The sequence below is a fragment of the Penicillium malachiteum genome, assembly GCF_028827825.1.
Source record: "Penicillium malachiteum strain IBT 17515 chromosome Unknown utg000003l:1.0-4950554.0:1.0-4952489.0, whole genome shotgun sequence".
In the NCBI taxonomy this organism is placed as follows: domain Eukaryota; kingdom Fungi; phylum Ascomycota; class Eurotiomycetes; order Eurotiales; family Aspergillaceae; genus Penicillium; species Penicillium malachiteum.
In genome coordinates, this window is record NW_026643096.1 from 2,397,007 (window position 1) to 2,410,173 (window position 13,167).

The 13,167-nt window shown below is 46.4% G+C and overlaps 8 protein-coding genes across 8 annotated transcripts; 5 read left to right on the forward strand and 3 right to left on the reverse strand.

Annotated features, from left to right (window-relative positions):
* Positions 1 to 42: 42 nt before the first annotated feature.
* On the reverse strand, positions 43 to 801 carry N7483_007234 (OB fold domain-containing protein; the record flags this gene model as incomplete). Its single annotated transcript, XM_057090671.1, has 1 exon — positions 43 to 801. One exon carries the CDS (start codon positions 799 to 801, stop codon positions 43 to 45), a length of 759 nt encoding a protein of 252 aa, XP_056945412.1.
* Positions 802 to 887: 86 nt separating this feature from the next.
* N7483_007235 (COG1/VPS51 family protein) lies at positions 888 to 1,889 on the forward strand (the record flags this gene model as incomplete). The annotated part of the gene is made up of 1 exon (XM_057090672.1): positions 888 to 1,889. One exon carries the CDS (start codon positions 888 to 890, stop codon positions 1,887 to 1,889), a length of 1,002 nt encoding a protein of 333 aa, XP_056945413.1.
* A 356-nt stretch (positions 1,890 to 2,245) lies between these two features.
* Positions 2,246 to 3,227, reverse strand: N7483_007236 (DUF1917 domain-containing protein; the record flags this gene model as incomplete). Its single annotated transcript, XM_057090673.1, has 2 exons — positions 2,246 to 3,114; positions 3,164 to 3,227. 2 exons carry the CDS (start codon positions 3,225 to 3,227, stop codon positions 2,246 to 2,248), a joined length of 933 nt encoding a protein of 310 aa, XP_056945414.1.
* Positions 3,228 to 4,326: 1,099 nt separating this feature from the next.
* N7483_007237 (NAD(P)/FAD-dependent oxidoreductase) lies at positions 4,327 to 5,739 on the forward strand (the record flags this gene model as incomplete). Its single annotated transcript, XM_057090674.1, has 3 exons — positions 4,327 to 4,687; positions 4,738 to 5,526; positions 5,585 to 5,739. 3 exons carry the CDS (start codon positions 4,327 to 4,329, stop codon positions 5,737 to 5,739), a joined length of 1,305 nt encoding a protein of 434 aa, XP_056945415.1.
* Positions 5,740 to 5,986: 247 nt separating this feature from the next.
* N7483_007238 (epoxide hydrolase family protein) lies at positions 5,987 to 7,599 on the reverse strand (the record flags this gene model as incomplete). Its single annotated transcript, XM_057090675.1, has 8 exons — positions 5,987 to 6,082; positions 6,151 to 6,306; positions 6,360 to 6,480; positions 6,541 to 6,727; positions 6,783 to 6,791; positions 6,842 to 7,114; positions 7,179 to 7,312; positions 7,379 to 7,599. The coding sequence occupies 8 exons, from the start codon at positions 7,597 to 7,599 to the stop codon at positions 5,987 to 5,989; spliced, it is 1,197 nt and encodes a 398-aa protein (XP_056945416.1).
* A 444-nt stretch (positions 7,600 to 8,043) lies between these two features.
* Positions 8,044 to 8,948, forward strand: N7483_007239 (uncharacterized protein; the record flags this gene model as incomplete). Its single annotated transcript, XM_057090676.1, has 2 exons — positions 8,044 to 8,196; positions 8,262 to 8,948. 2 exons carry the CDS (start codon positions 8,044 to 8,046, stop codon positions 8,946 to 8,948), a joined length of 840 nt encoding a protein of 279 aa, XP_056945417.1.
* Positions 8,949 to 9,899: 951 nt separating this feature from the next.
* Positions 9,900 to 11,045, forward strand: N7483_007240 (uncharacterized protein; the record flags this gene model as incomplete). The annotated part of the gene is made up of 1 exon (XM_057090677.1): positions 9,900 to 11,045. The coding sequence occupies one exon, from the start codon at positions 9,900 to 9,902 to the stop codon at positions 11,043 to 11,045; it is 1,146 nt and encodes a 381-aa protein (XP_056945418.1).
* Positions 11,046 to 11,445: 400 nt separating this feature from the next.
* N7483_007241 (ketopantoate reductase family protein) lies at positions 11,446 to 12,553 on the forward strand (the record flags this gene model as incomplete). The annotated part of the gene is made up of 3 exons (XM_057090678.1): positions 11,446 to 11,638; positions 11,699 to 12,354; positions 12,410 to 12,553. The coding sequence occupies 3 exons, from the start codon at positions 11,446 to 11,448 to the stop codon at positions 12,551 to 12,553; spliced, it is 993 nt and encodes a 330-aa protein (XP_056945419.1).
* Between the last annotated feature and the right edge of the window lie 614 nt (positions 12,554 to 13,167).

The following is a 13,167-nucleotide window of genomic DNA, read 5'->3' on the forward strand; positions in this document are numbered from 1 at the left end:
AATGAGATAGAGTAACTATCACTGGCATTCAAGTTTGCCCTATCACCGTGATCTCACGCCACCATTACTTGTCCCCTCCGCCTCCATAGCACTGATTTTCTCCAGCAATCGTGCCTTTCTCCCATCCTTCCATGGTTTATCAAGTGCTTCAATCTTTCCCCCAAGTAAAGTCGCGCAACCGGGATCCAAAAGAAGCATCCCTCGCGCTGCAGTAACCCCACGAAGTAAGAATTTCGCTCCAATAGATATCTTTTCCAGGGTAAGGCCCTCTATCCGCTGCATTTCTATTGCGACAACTTTGGTACCCGCTGAATCTTGAAGGATCAATCGATGTGGCCCACCACTAGTTCCAGATGAATTTGTATTCCCTGTTGCGCCCTGTGTTGCTCCAGTGCCATTATTCTCTGCTGCCTCCGCGTCCTCGCCCACATTGATAGTTCGTACGATCTCACGACCACGTATTGACTCGCCGCGTTCTACACGTTCAATTGCTTCGACTTGGCTCCAGAGACTTGAGCCGATGTCTTCAATGTCGACAATTTGGACAGGTATTGGGCCTTGTAATCGTCTTTCGCAGATATGTGGGTTGTAGACATCATCTGGTAATACGGAGGTTGGGTTTTTGGATAATGATTCACGGAAATCTGAGGCAAGGACACGGAATAAGGCTGTTTTTGTGAGTGCGGAGGCGGGGATATTGCGCTGTGTGCTAGAAGATAGGAAATTGTTGAGCCATGCTGGAGAGACACAAAGTCCCTTGGAGCTTTGAATTTGGACGATGATTTGATCTGCCGAAGACATTGTGCATTCTAGCTCCAATGTAGACTGAAAGAAAATCTTCAAGCAAAGTATTCGAGGAAAATGTAGAAGTGCAGAAGTAAAAAACCATGAACCGAAGTGGAAGCTCCGAACAAACAAGCACGGACCACCGCTTAAAGCCATTGATCTGGTCTCACGCGGAATCTCCGCAACTCCGCAACTCTCACACTTCCAAGATTGAGAGCCCAACACAATCCAACCATGTCTACAATCTCCCCCCTCGTCAATCAATTGCTTCTTCCCGTGGACATTCTCCAGCTCCACCATCATCACGTCCATCCCTCGATCCCTTAAATACCAATAGCATCAGCGGCGGACTCAGCGCTGCCTCAACTCCATCCACAACTCGAGCTATCTCACCCAACCCTCGGCGAAACCGTTCCGCTCTGCGAGACTACTATAATCTAAAACCACCTGGTGCGGAATCATCGAGTCCTCGATCCCGCAGTGTGCCCCGAACTACCGATGCGGGCGATATCTCAAACCCAACGAGTCTAGCCTCAGGGACAGAGCTCGATAATGCCGAGTTCGATCCTCAGCGCTACGTGGATCATCTTCTATCTACATCTTCACTGGCTACGATTCTGAAAGCGGAGAATACACTTGTTGGAGATATCCGGACTCTGGATGGAGAGCGCAAAGCGCTCGTATACGATAATTACTCGAAGTTGATTCGGGCTGTTGAGACTATTGGCAAAATGCGGAAGAGTATGGATGAGCGCGGTGCTCCATTGACTATGACAAAAACTTTGGGTCCTGCTATTGCGTTTGTGGCGGAGACGGCGGGGGGATTGATTAAAGAGGGTGAGGAGCAACGGAAGAAGATTAAGGAGGCTCGGGCACAGGAACCGGTATCGGAGTCTCAAAGTGGGCAAAAAGAAACTGTGAAATGGGTTCTTGGAGCACCTGAGCGATTGAAGGGTCTTTTGCAAGATAAGAAGACGGAAGAGGCGGAAAATGACTGGAAGGATGTGCGGCGGCTGCTCGATGCTTGGAGTACGGTTAAGGGAGTTGCCGAAGTTCGTGAAGCCTGCGAAAAGGTCATGGGCAAGAGCGGCCAGGATGATTGAGAGCCATTCCCATGTGTGGGAAATGATTGTGGCTTCAATTCATTACGGTCTTGATTGAACTGCTCCTCTCCTGCGAGCAAACTCCAACCCAGCACATGGGCGCGTGGTGCCAAGTGAGTTTAATCACTTGGCTTACTTGTCGGTTATCCTCATGTTGCTCTGACACTGGCAAGTATCAATTTGGGCTACTTCCCAGCTTAGACCACAGAAGCGTGGATGACTTTGTTTTATAGATACCCTAGCAATCGCATTGATAAACCAGACATGTCAATTTTGTCATAAAAGCTGTCATAAATCATAAACTTGAACTAAGTCTGTACTACATCGAAGCATTATCCAAAATCGCTTTCAAGCTCTCACACCTGGAAATCCTTGCTCGAATACATACTCGCCTTGAGCTGATACTTATTCTTCGAGTTGATTTCAAGCAATGTGAAGGCATCAGACTTGTAGTATATCGGACGCCCACGCGGATCAAAAAGCTCTTCCCTAGCCAGCATCTGCAACACCTTCTTCACATCCTCTCTGTCAGCGAAATCCTCTGTGTAAATGCAAATCAAGCGAGCCTGCCCAGTGCCCTTCCCATCATCCGTCGAGACTTTCGCATCGGCGCAAACATCACCCTTCTCTAGAGCCAGCACGAGCGTTCTCCATACTGTGTCAACTCTATCATCAGAAGGAAATAGCATCCACTTTCCAGCCGTGATGCCCGTTTCACGAGCTAGGGAAAGGATACCTACTTCCAGCTCGCCACGTAGAGGCTTCAATTTGCGAGTTAGTCCTGCCGTGCTTCTTGCAACAGACTTATCATGTGCAGCACAAAGTTCCTGCTCTTTCTCATCGAATTCGCGTAGAAGTTCCGTGCCCTTTTTGACAAAGCTGGCTTCATCGCGGGATTCTAAGCTCTTGCTTAGGCTTTTAGAAGCCTTCCCGCGTACCCATATCCAGGGCCCTGACTCTGACTCTAATGCTATTGATGGGCGTAAGCGGAAGAGAAAGGCAGAGATGGATTCATTGACGCCGCGCTTATGAGGATATAAACGGGTAGATGATTCGTTTCCTTCTTCCGTGGGGAGGGTTGAGCTTGTAGAATTTAATGCTTCCTCAGCTTCCCGTGTTTCTTTTTGTATTTGAGCAAGGAGTTTGGGGTGATAATATGACCAGTATGGCTCGGGGTCGTAGGCTTTCACTTCATCTTCTAGGCGCGCTTGTTCATTATCGTCGCCTAATAGAGTTAGAGCTTGAGTGTGATAGTCAGAAGTTAGGGAACCTACCGTAGAAACTGGATTCATCAGAGAAGATTTCTGATCCATCAGGAGCGCTGTTTCTGGGGGACATGGTTCTAGTGGGCTTAGGTTGTTGGAAGTAGAAAGTGCTGCCTGCTGTGTTGTAGACAAAGATCCCGATAAGAGCTCCATCTTATCGGTGAGAGAGACGTCATTTTGCTCAGGTACCGAATTCTTCTTTGATCATTCTACAACCCGTTTGCGCTGTCTATGAAATTGGTGACGAAATCTAGCAAATATCAATAGATCCAGATGTCCTTTCGGCGCGATAAAATATTCCCTTTGATGGCTTAGGTAGGACCAGTTTGTGTGCCGGGTGCCCAGGGAGTGCTCAACTAGCCAAATCACATTTCCCCTCGCATGAAGAAGGCTATTCCATTTTGACGAAAGTCAATGACTTCTCTCGCTATTTTTCTTTCCAGTGATTGGCCCCTTTGAACAATTCATCACATCCCTGGATCTCGAAGGAAGCGCCCAACCCGCATGGTTCGTGATAGTGGCGAGCTGAAGCGGGGAACCATCAGCTAGGACTCCACAGATCAACAGAGCTACATTACTTGGCCTACACTAATTCTGCACCTAAAAATCTTGCACGCACGCTGAATGGATCTGGATGATGAACCCGAGGCTAATTTGTGCCCAGCTGAAGGGAGGTTCATTGTGGTCATGGCCACTCGGGATTTGATTGGCATTTGCAGACTGTGATCGCGATCTTTCGCGTCAACTTACGCACTATGTCGGAATTATGCAAGGTTCGACTTCTACCCCTCAGCTGCATGATCTCAGGTCTTATCCACTCCTCGTATGTGCCCCTCTAGGCGTTCGCACGGGTTCCCCGATATCTTGGTTGTACAACATCGCCTTTCCCCTTGCAGAAGAGATCTTCCGAGATCTACTTGATCTTGATGATGAGGACTCGGACTATTACCCCACCCGGGAACATGTTCATGCACGAAGCTAACAGTGGCAAGAATGCGAACCGGGGGGGGGGGCTGAACTTTCAAGTTACTAAGTAGTACTCAATTGATGTCTCTAGGTATAAATACTACCACCTTCGTCCTGTAATTGCTACTAGGAGTACTAGGAGTGGTCTTGGACTCTTCGTTTGCCTTTGATTTTTAATTAAATCCATTCCAAGGCTCCGTGCCAAAATGGTGGGAATGAAAAACACATTACGAGCTTTGTGCCTTCTTTTCAATTTAGCTTCAGCCTTGACTGTTCCCCAAGAGATCCTGGAAAACGAAAATGGCATTTCCCAACTCGCGGAAAACGACCTGAGAATCAACACCACCGAGATTGAAACATTCAATTTTGCAGCAACCGACATTAGATCATGCGAGAACTGGGACCCAAACGAATGGGACTATGATGTTGCGATTGTTGGTGGTGGCCCTGCAGGTTTGGCTGCATCCATGTCCTTGGGTCGAGTCGCCCGAACCTCCTTAATGTACGATTCAGAGGAGTACCGAAACGCAAAGACTCGATATATGCATGATGTGCTTGGACAAGACGGTATGTGGCTAGTGCATAGCGTTTGAATGCAACGGACTAATAGTATTTAGGCCAAGTTCCATTGAAATTCCGTGTTGCGGTCCGGGGGCAAATTGATGAGCATTATAGTGAATATTCGTTTCGTGCAACTCGCGGAAGTAAAGTCACTGCAATCCAGCCTCTGTCCAAAGGCTTCCGTGTTTATGATAGCAAAGGAGGCAAGATCACCGCGCGAAAGATTATCTTGGCTACTGGAGTCACCGATGTGCTCCCAAACAAACCCGGATTTGCCGATGCGTTTGGGCGAGGCTTATTTTGGTGTCCCTGGTGTGATGGATTTGATTACAGAGGACGCGATATGGTGGTCATTGGGAAGTCTGGAAAGTTGGCTAGCGCTATCGGCTCAGCATTGAATCTGCGAAAGTTGACGACGAAGATCCAAATCGTTGCTGGTGGAAGAATCACTGATGCGGATAAAGCGGCTGCAGAGGAGAGATGGCCTGGTTGGGAGAAGGTCATCAAGACAACTTACGGGATCAAGATCCACGAAGTGGATGTCACGAAGATCGAGAGAACTGCCAAGGGCACTGAGCCTGGTGATGATGAATATAGACTCACCTTGAACGGTGCTCCGTCTTCCATAATCACACATGGTATTCTTATCAGTGCGGACACCGACCAGACGTCTGATTTATACAAGCAGCTGCATTTACAAATGGATGGCAAATCCATCAAGGTACAGTCTAACATGGAGACCAGTGTGAATGGAATATATGCTGTTGGGGACGCCAATAATGATGGGAGTACTAATGCCTACCACGCTATGTGGAGTGCCAAGCGTGCTGTGGTCAATGCACACGGTATGTAGAGCTCGGAATCATTATGGATACAGGTATACTGACTATGCTACTCAACTAGTTGCCATCTCAAAAGATGAATACCTCGAGAGTGTTCCTGCTGCTATGGTGGCTGCTATGGGCGGTGACGAACGATTCTATGAGCGTCAAATCGAGGAGCTTCACTGGATGATGGGCAACGATGTTGAAGAGCTCTACAAGGCCCTTGGTGGCTAAGGAATGTTATTATATGCTTTTCTCTCTACCCAGTGAACGAGGAAGATTCAAGTTTTATATTGTTTCTATATCAAAGAAAATATCATATGCCCAGGTGTGCATGATCAGAAAGAGTATTATGAGATAAATGGAATTTGGACACAGCTGTCAATACATGAGCGATCAACAGATGATAAATAATTGTGAATATTCATGTCCTAGATATCCCCAAAATGACTGTCACGATAACAGGAGGCGTTTGGGCTCATCAAGGTTTAACAATCGTTGGCCATACTTGTTCCACAAACTCGGTCAGGTCATTCTTGAGTGCTTCGGGCTGCTCAAGTGCTGCAAAATGACCACCCTACATATTGAATGTTAGAATCTATTCATGCTAGATGCCACTGATTGCTAACTGATGTTGAAGCTTACCTTTGAATGATCGGCCCAGTATACCAGATTTCCTGAGGTCTCTATCCAAGATCGAGGAATTGAAGCCAGCTCTTTTGGAAAAGCCGAGAATCCCATCGGTTTTTTGATATACCACCGCGAATCGTTGGCGGAGGATATGGGCGGACGAGGATAGTTCTGTAGTCTCTGTTAGAGTCGCCAATGGTCCATATAGAGATGAAATGACTTACCTGACGATACGTGTAAATTGATCGGGGGAATGTTTCAGTTAGCCAGTATAGAGTGATGGACTCCAAGATATGCTCTGGTGATAAAGGATCGTCGACCCATTCCAGGAACTTCTCGCCCACCCTGAGAATATTAAAATTGGTTCTTATCTGGGGGGGGGGGGGGTTTGGGTTAGGAGCTTACCATGCTAGTAGAGCCATTGGATTCGATGAAATAACATGGCCAATAGTGCTAGGACGAGTACCATGTTCAGTAGCATACCCAGTTCCCAGCGTGACAAATTCGTTCATTCTCGCGAGACCAAGCTTTTCTGAATCGCTTAGATTATCGTCTGTAACACCCACCGGCTGGCTCATGAAAACAACGTTGACTTTGAATGTTAGAGTTCATCTTATTTGAGATTTTTCAGCTCTGGTGCCACTTACAATGGGCCGCTTATCATCATATTAGCATAACACAGTATCGCGGGTCAATGAAATCTTACCTTTGCAGCTTTCATAGTCTACTACCAGTTCTCGAGCAATGCGGCTACCAATGTCACCACCCTGAGCAACGTATCCACTTTCGAACCCGATATTTCTCATCAGTTGATCCAGAACTCGAGCAATATCCTGAGTTCCGAAGTTGCGGTCGAGTGGGGGACCAGATGAAAAGGTGTATCCTGGCAATGAAGGAACGATGAGATGATAAGGAAGAGTGCTTGGTGTGTACTGGTCTCGAAAAAGCTCGAGTATAGGAAGGAATTCCAGAAAGCTCCCTGTGCTGCTATCAGGGATCTTCCAAGTTTTCATGGGTTCTTTGATACAGTTTCCTGGTCTTACCTGGCCACCCATGGATCAACAGTATGGGAATTGCATCTGTTCTCTCTGAGAAAAGGCCTACAAAGTGGATTGTGATTTCTTCAATTTTCGTCGTCCATTGTGGGAAACCGTTGAATCGATTCTCAGATGCTTTCCTATTATCAATGGAAGTTAGTCCTTTTGTTCATAAGGAGCAGGAGTCTCTTGTGAAGAATGTGAACCATTTATAAGATCTCAACCACTGATCCTTCATAGCCACCAGCCAATCAGTCGTAACCCCATACTTGGAATCTAACTGTGAGTTCTCGTAGGTATGCGGGGCAAGCTTGGATAGTCTGATAAGCGTTTCTAGCTCCTCCAATTGCTGCTTCGGGATCGAGACAGTAAATGGCGTGGGAGAGACTCTTGCAGTTGGAGGTAATGTACTGAATGGCAACGACATTGCTGCTATACTGATTTCATGCTAAATTGATAGAAAGGGTGGGATTAATGCCTTTTTGATTTCTGGAACTTGAAGCATGTCATGTGGTAAGTGCGGGGAACCCATCAACGACGTTCACCCGCCGTCTACTTCCAAGGTTTATTGGAGAAATGTCAGCAATAATAAGCAAGACATTAGAATAGGCGACAACGCGGGAAAAATCAGTTTATTGTGGAGAGTGACACGATTATTGACCCGATCTGTCGCAAGTGGGCCATGCTGCCTAGACTTGACTCATAATCGGAGTCATAAACCCTTTCATCCTAATTCACCATCACTGCCAAGCAGAGACTGCCTTCAAAGCATGATGCTACAATGGAAAGCGATACCTTGAGAGTCGCACGGAAGAAGGGTTTGTAAAGCCAATAGATTCTGAATAGATTCTGAGTTTGTTTCGTGTACAACATGCTGATCTACTTACAGGTTGTTCAACATGTACTAAACGCCGCATCAATTGTGATCGTGGCCAACCTTCTTGCCAAAAGTGCCTCAAAAGAGGCCCCACTTGTCCTGGATGTGGACCCAAGCTGCGATGGGCCGGTGGAGCAGCAGTACGTGGTGATTTAAAGGACTTACAAGCGGAAGTCACCGCCCAATCATTACCGTCTGGGGGCGGAACAGAGTTAAAAGCACCTGATATCGAGTCACTGGGTGGATTTTCCCTAGAAGAACTCGTGGATTACTATGATAAGACCATAGCCCCACGCATGGTCTGGCTTGACTCAGAAAACAATATCTATCGTCGCCACATTCTCCCGCTGGCCCAGAAGAACAAGGTTGTTCGTCTTGCTATTGCTGCAGTATCTGCCCAGCATGCAGCATGTCGTCAAGGAAATCGCATCGTTCCAGAAGACGCAAGAAACGAAGCTGTTCAGATCATCACAAACCATATCAATGACATCACAGATCGAGGCATGCGTGGACACGATCTCAATTTGGGCCTTGATCTAGAAGCCGCGGAATGGATTTTGGCCTCAATGCTAGTTCTATCCTGCTATGAGATGGCTCATTCTGGAGCCGAAACTGCCGAATTTCACAGAAAAGCCGCCCGCTCACTTGTCACGACTTTGTCTTCCACAGATTATTGCAAGAGCAAATTTTTCATATCAATGAGGAATAAATTGGCAGTTTATGAGGTCTTTGGCTGTACAACCTCTTTTGATATACAAACGATCAAGAATGCTGTGCTCTCCAACCGTGGAGATGAATTGGTGGGATGTGATAAGACGAGCCTTTTTTTGGGGTATCTCAACCTCGTCCATGAGGTCACAATGCTTGGACGATCAGGAAATGCCGAATGTACCCACTAGCTCGGACTGGAAAGGGAAATTCGAAATCGCAAGAGGAACAACCCCAATGGCGATTGGCAGACATTCCATACAGAACCCTGTTCATCACAGAGACCTTATTCGCCTTGTTGATATTCATTATAACGCCGCTATTGTATACATCTCGAGATGCTTGAGGTCAGCGGTATTTGATGAATATCAGACCAACAGAGCACTTTCAGACCTATTCCGACAGATCAGCTCGATAGAAGATATAGATTATTTGATCCATAATTTACCCTGGCCCCTTTTTGTGGCTGGCGCTGAAAGCTATGGCAACAGGGAGCAGCAGGCCACAATTTCTCAACTTCATAAGAGAATGTCGTATGTCACGGGCTTACAACATTACCATGATTTTTTGAATTTCCTAGATGAATTTTGGACTGGGAATGAATCAGACTGGCAAATACTCGTCAGAGACTGGGAAGCATCGGGCCGAAGAATCTTAGCATATTAACCTAAAGTGATGACCAAAAGTTTCTCCGTTTCTTTTACTATTACCCTTATGAACTTGAGAAAGAGCTTTCTTACAAGATTTCAAGTTAATACTACATATCTCGTTATCCATATAGTAGTAAACCATATCAATGCATATGCAGTGCCCGAAATTGTTGTCTTGGTCCATATATTGGCGCATATTTACGAAAATGATGCAATTGTACATCAATGACTGTGAATTTTCTTTGAATCATAATATTAAGTAGCTCTGATCTGATCTCCAGTAGCTTACTCTTTGCAGATACTCACGTGGCTTGCTGCCTGGAACCCTGGAAGTTGATTTGCGTTTGCTCTCATTGGCCGGCTTATAGTAGTTCCTCTCCATGCTGCATGAATGATTTCAGCCTTGAAGGTTTAACAATCGTTCACGCGTTCATCCTTGAGACTGATCAAGCCTAGTCTGGTGTGTTACAGATCCCAACTGCTTGCTTGACAATGAACCCGCTCCTCCGACGGTCCTTCCAAACACCAAATAATTTCCCTTTTGCCTTCCCAAGCCGCCAGGGCTCTAACAGATTCCGCTCTTATCGAACCGCTATGGCGTCACAGGTAAACACAGGCTATTTGCAGACCCTTGAGGCTGTCAGCGACCAGAAAGTTATCATTCGAGATAAAATTTATGGCGAGCATACCATCACCGAACCAGTGCTCACAACCCTGCTCCAGAGCCCCGAGCTCTTACGTCTGCGGGGAGTCTGTCAACACGGAGTTACCGCTCTTCTGGGCTTTGGCCCTCGCGTCACCCGCTATGAGCATTCGGTCGGTGCATTTCTGCTAGTACGCAAAGTTGGAGCCAGTGTTGAAGAACAAGTCGCTGCTCTACTCCACGATATTAGTCACACCAGCCTCAGCCATGTTGTTGATTTCGCACTTTCAAAGCCTGGAGAAGGAAGCTACCATGAATTCCATAAACCCCGCTATCTGAAAACCAGTCAACTGCCCGAAATACTCACCCAACATGGGTTTGGAGACCTGAAAGTCTTTAATGAGGAGTTGTTTCCCCTGGTGGAGATGCCGGCCCCACAGCTTTGTGCCGACCGGCTTGATTACTCCCTGCGTGATGCATTCGCTTTCGAAAAGCTCAGCCTTGAAAGAGTCCAACAAATTTACAGAAAACTCCAGGCGTTTCCGTCATCTTCTGCACCAAACCGTCTTTTCGTTCTCGATGACCCACACCTCGCCTTGGATTATGCCCGTGCATATATGGCAGTGGATCGCGACGTTTGGTCAAACCGGGTCTTTGCAGATCTTTACCTGAGAACGGGAAGTATTATTCGTGAGCTGGTAGAGTCTGGCCGTGTTAAGGATGAGGTGTTATGGTCTCTGTCGGACGATGATTTTTGGGCCTTACTGCGCCGAGAAGCGACACCCGACATCTCACGGGAAATGGATCGCCTAGAGACGGAGGCACTGCCCAGTGAGGAGAATTTGTCTTTGCCTCAGGGCTCGAAGATTCGGACCATCGATCCCGATATTTACCTGGATGGGAGCGACAAACCTGTCCCTTTATCGGGGGTCCTTCCAGAATGGGGTATTGAGCGACAGAACTACATTGATAGTCGCGAGTTAACTCGGGCATAGACGAAGGACTTGTTGCAAACGTCCTTGGCACCCAGACTGCATATTGATATGGGTATCTCCGATTCGGGATCTTCCTATTATGCATCGCACGTATTAGATAACTATTATTAATACATATTTTATCTTGAATTTTCTCGTATGGAATGAATATTTTAATACTACCTCTCGCTCACAACAAGTGGGTCCTCTCTCTGCTAAGTACGATCTTCGCCGATTCTTCGGTCTATACAGTGGGTCGATGATGGGGTCAACTAAGCTCAAACGGGTAGTCAAAGTGAGAAATACGCAGTATGAATGTTGATAAGAACACTTGGCTATTTTTCGGGGATAAATAAGAGTAAAATGAAAGCAGTCCACATTTGAGATACAAAAGTGCTTCTTATTGAGATTGTGACTGAGAATGGTTGACAAAGCGAAAGTCTTGATTATTGGAGGTGGTAGTGTTGGCACCATCGCTGCTTTGAATCTACAATCTGGAGATCTAGCAGAAGTGACTTTAGTCTTGAGATCAAACTATCAGGTCGTCGAAGACAACGGTTTCTCGATAGAGTCATGCGACCATGGGAAAGTCGTGAGTTGGCGACCTTCATATAGTGAGCAATTCCTTGATCGCATTCATTATCGTCATATCTCTCTAACAAAATAATACGCAGTTGTCAATGCCATTCCAGCTATCCAGCCTGGCGATGAAGGTTATGACTATGTTGTGGTCACAACCAAACATATCCCAAACAAGAAGGGTCATCAAGTCTCCCAGATTGCGCCCTCGATTACTCCAAGACGCACAGTCATTGTCTTGATACAAAATGGTCTCAACATCGAGCGGCCGTATCTTGAAGAGTTTCCTGAGAATATTGTTCTTTCTGGAATCTCTATGATTGGATCGGAGGAAATCGAACCTGGCGTCATCAAACACTCATTCCATGATCAACTCACAGTCGGCCCTTTCCACAACCCAAATCTCAATCACGCTGGGGAAATCGCAGCTGCAAAAAAATTTGTTGAGAGGTACTCCACAGCTGGAAAGGCATCTTGTCTGTATGATGAGGCTGTTGGGTGGAATCGCTGGAAGAAACTCGTCTACAACTCCTCCATGAACCCGATTTGCGCTTTGACCGGGCTAGATGCAGGGCAAATCAGGTCTGCTGGTGATGCAATTTCGAAGTTAGCCCGAGAGGCAATGACGGGGATTTATACAGCTGCAAAGGTATCTGGATATGAGTTACCTGCTGATATTGTTGAGTTTATGGCAACTGTGGATCGAGTTGAAGATCACTTTGTACCAAGCATGCTTCAAGATATTCGAAAGGTATTCAAGTTTCGACTGAGTCTCCCTATTTTTCTCACTTCACTGACATTCCCAGGGGAATAAAACTGAGTTTGAGTATCTATTAGGGGAACCATTGCGAGAAGGACAAAGACTGGGTGTGTCGATGCCTATATTATCTACCTTGTATGCTCTATGTGAAGCCGTTCAGTGGCGTGTCGGAAGAGAACGAACAAATTGAGCAATTAAATTTGGAATTTCTTTTTCGCAACTATTTTCAAATCGCCCAATTGCTTGTTGCATGTGTCTGAGCCTCAAATTTACTAACTTGGAGTTTGCTTGGTAGAGCAAAGCCTAGAGCTACTAATATCAACCTTGGAAGACCCTCACAAACCTTGGAAAAGCAATATTTCTTTTCATATATGTACACACATGTGCATGTATGTTGGGAACTGAAATGTTTCCTAACCTTGGAATTCCTATTTTTAGTATTGATTCTAAGCCTCAATTAACACCTGATGATGCAAGGCGTTGACCTTGGAGGCTGATTCGCCTAACTGAGGAATCGGCCTGATCTATATGCCGAGGCGGAGTACTCCATACTGCAGTCTGAATTGCAGTCCAAATCACAATATAGGCGCTGGGCTGCAGGCCTGTCACATCACATCGCTCATCGACCCCATTTTTGATTTTGATAACTCGGGGAACGTTCAAATTCGCTAATGCAGTTGCGATCCTCGGGCCATCGTTGGCTGCGGCTCAAAGCGCCTTTAGATTGCCGAAGATCTCAATATCAACCCTCCATGAGAATCAGCCATGCCTCTTTAATCCAAAGGACAATCTAAAACGTTTGTT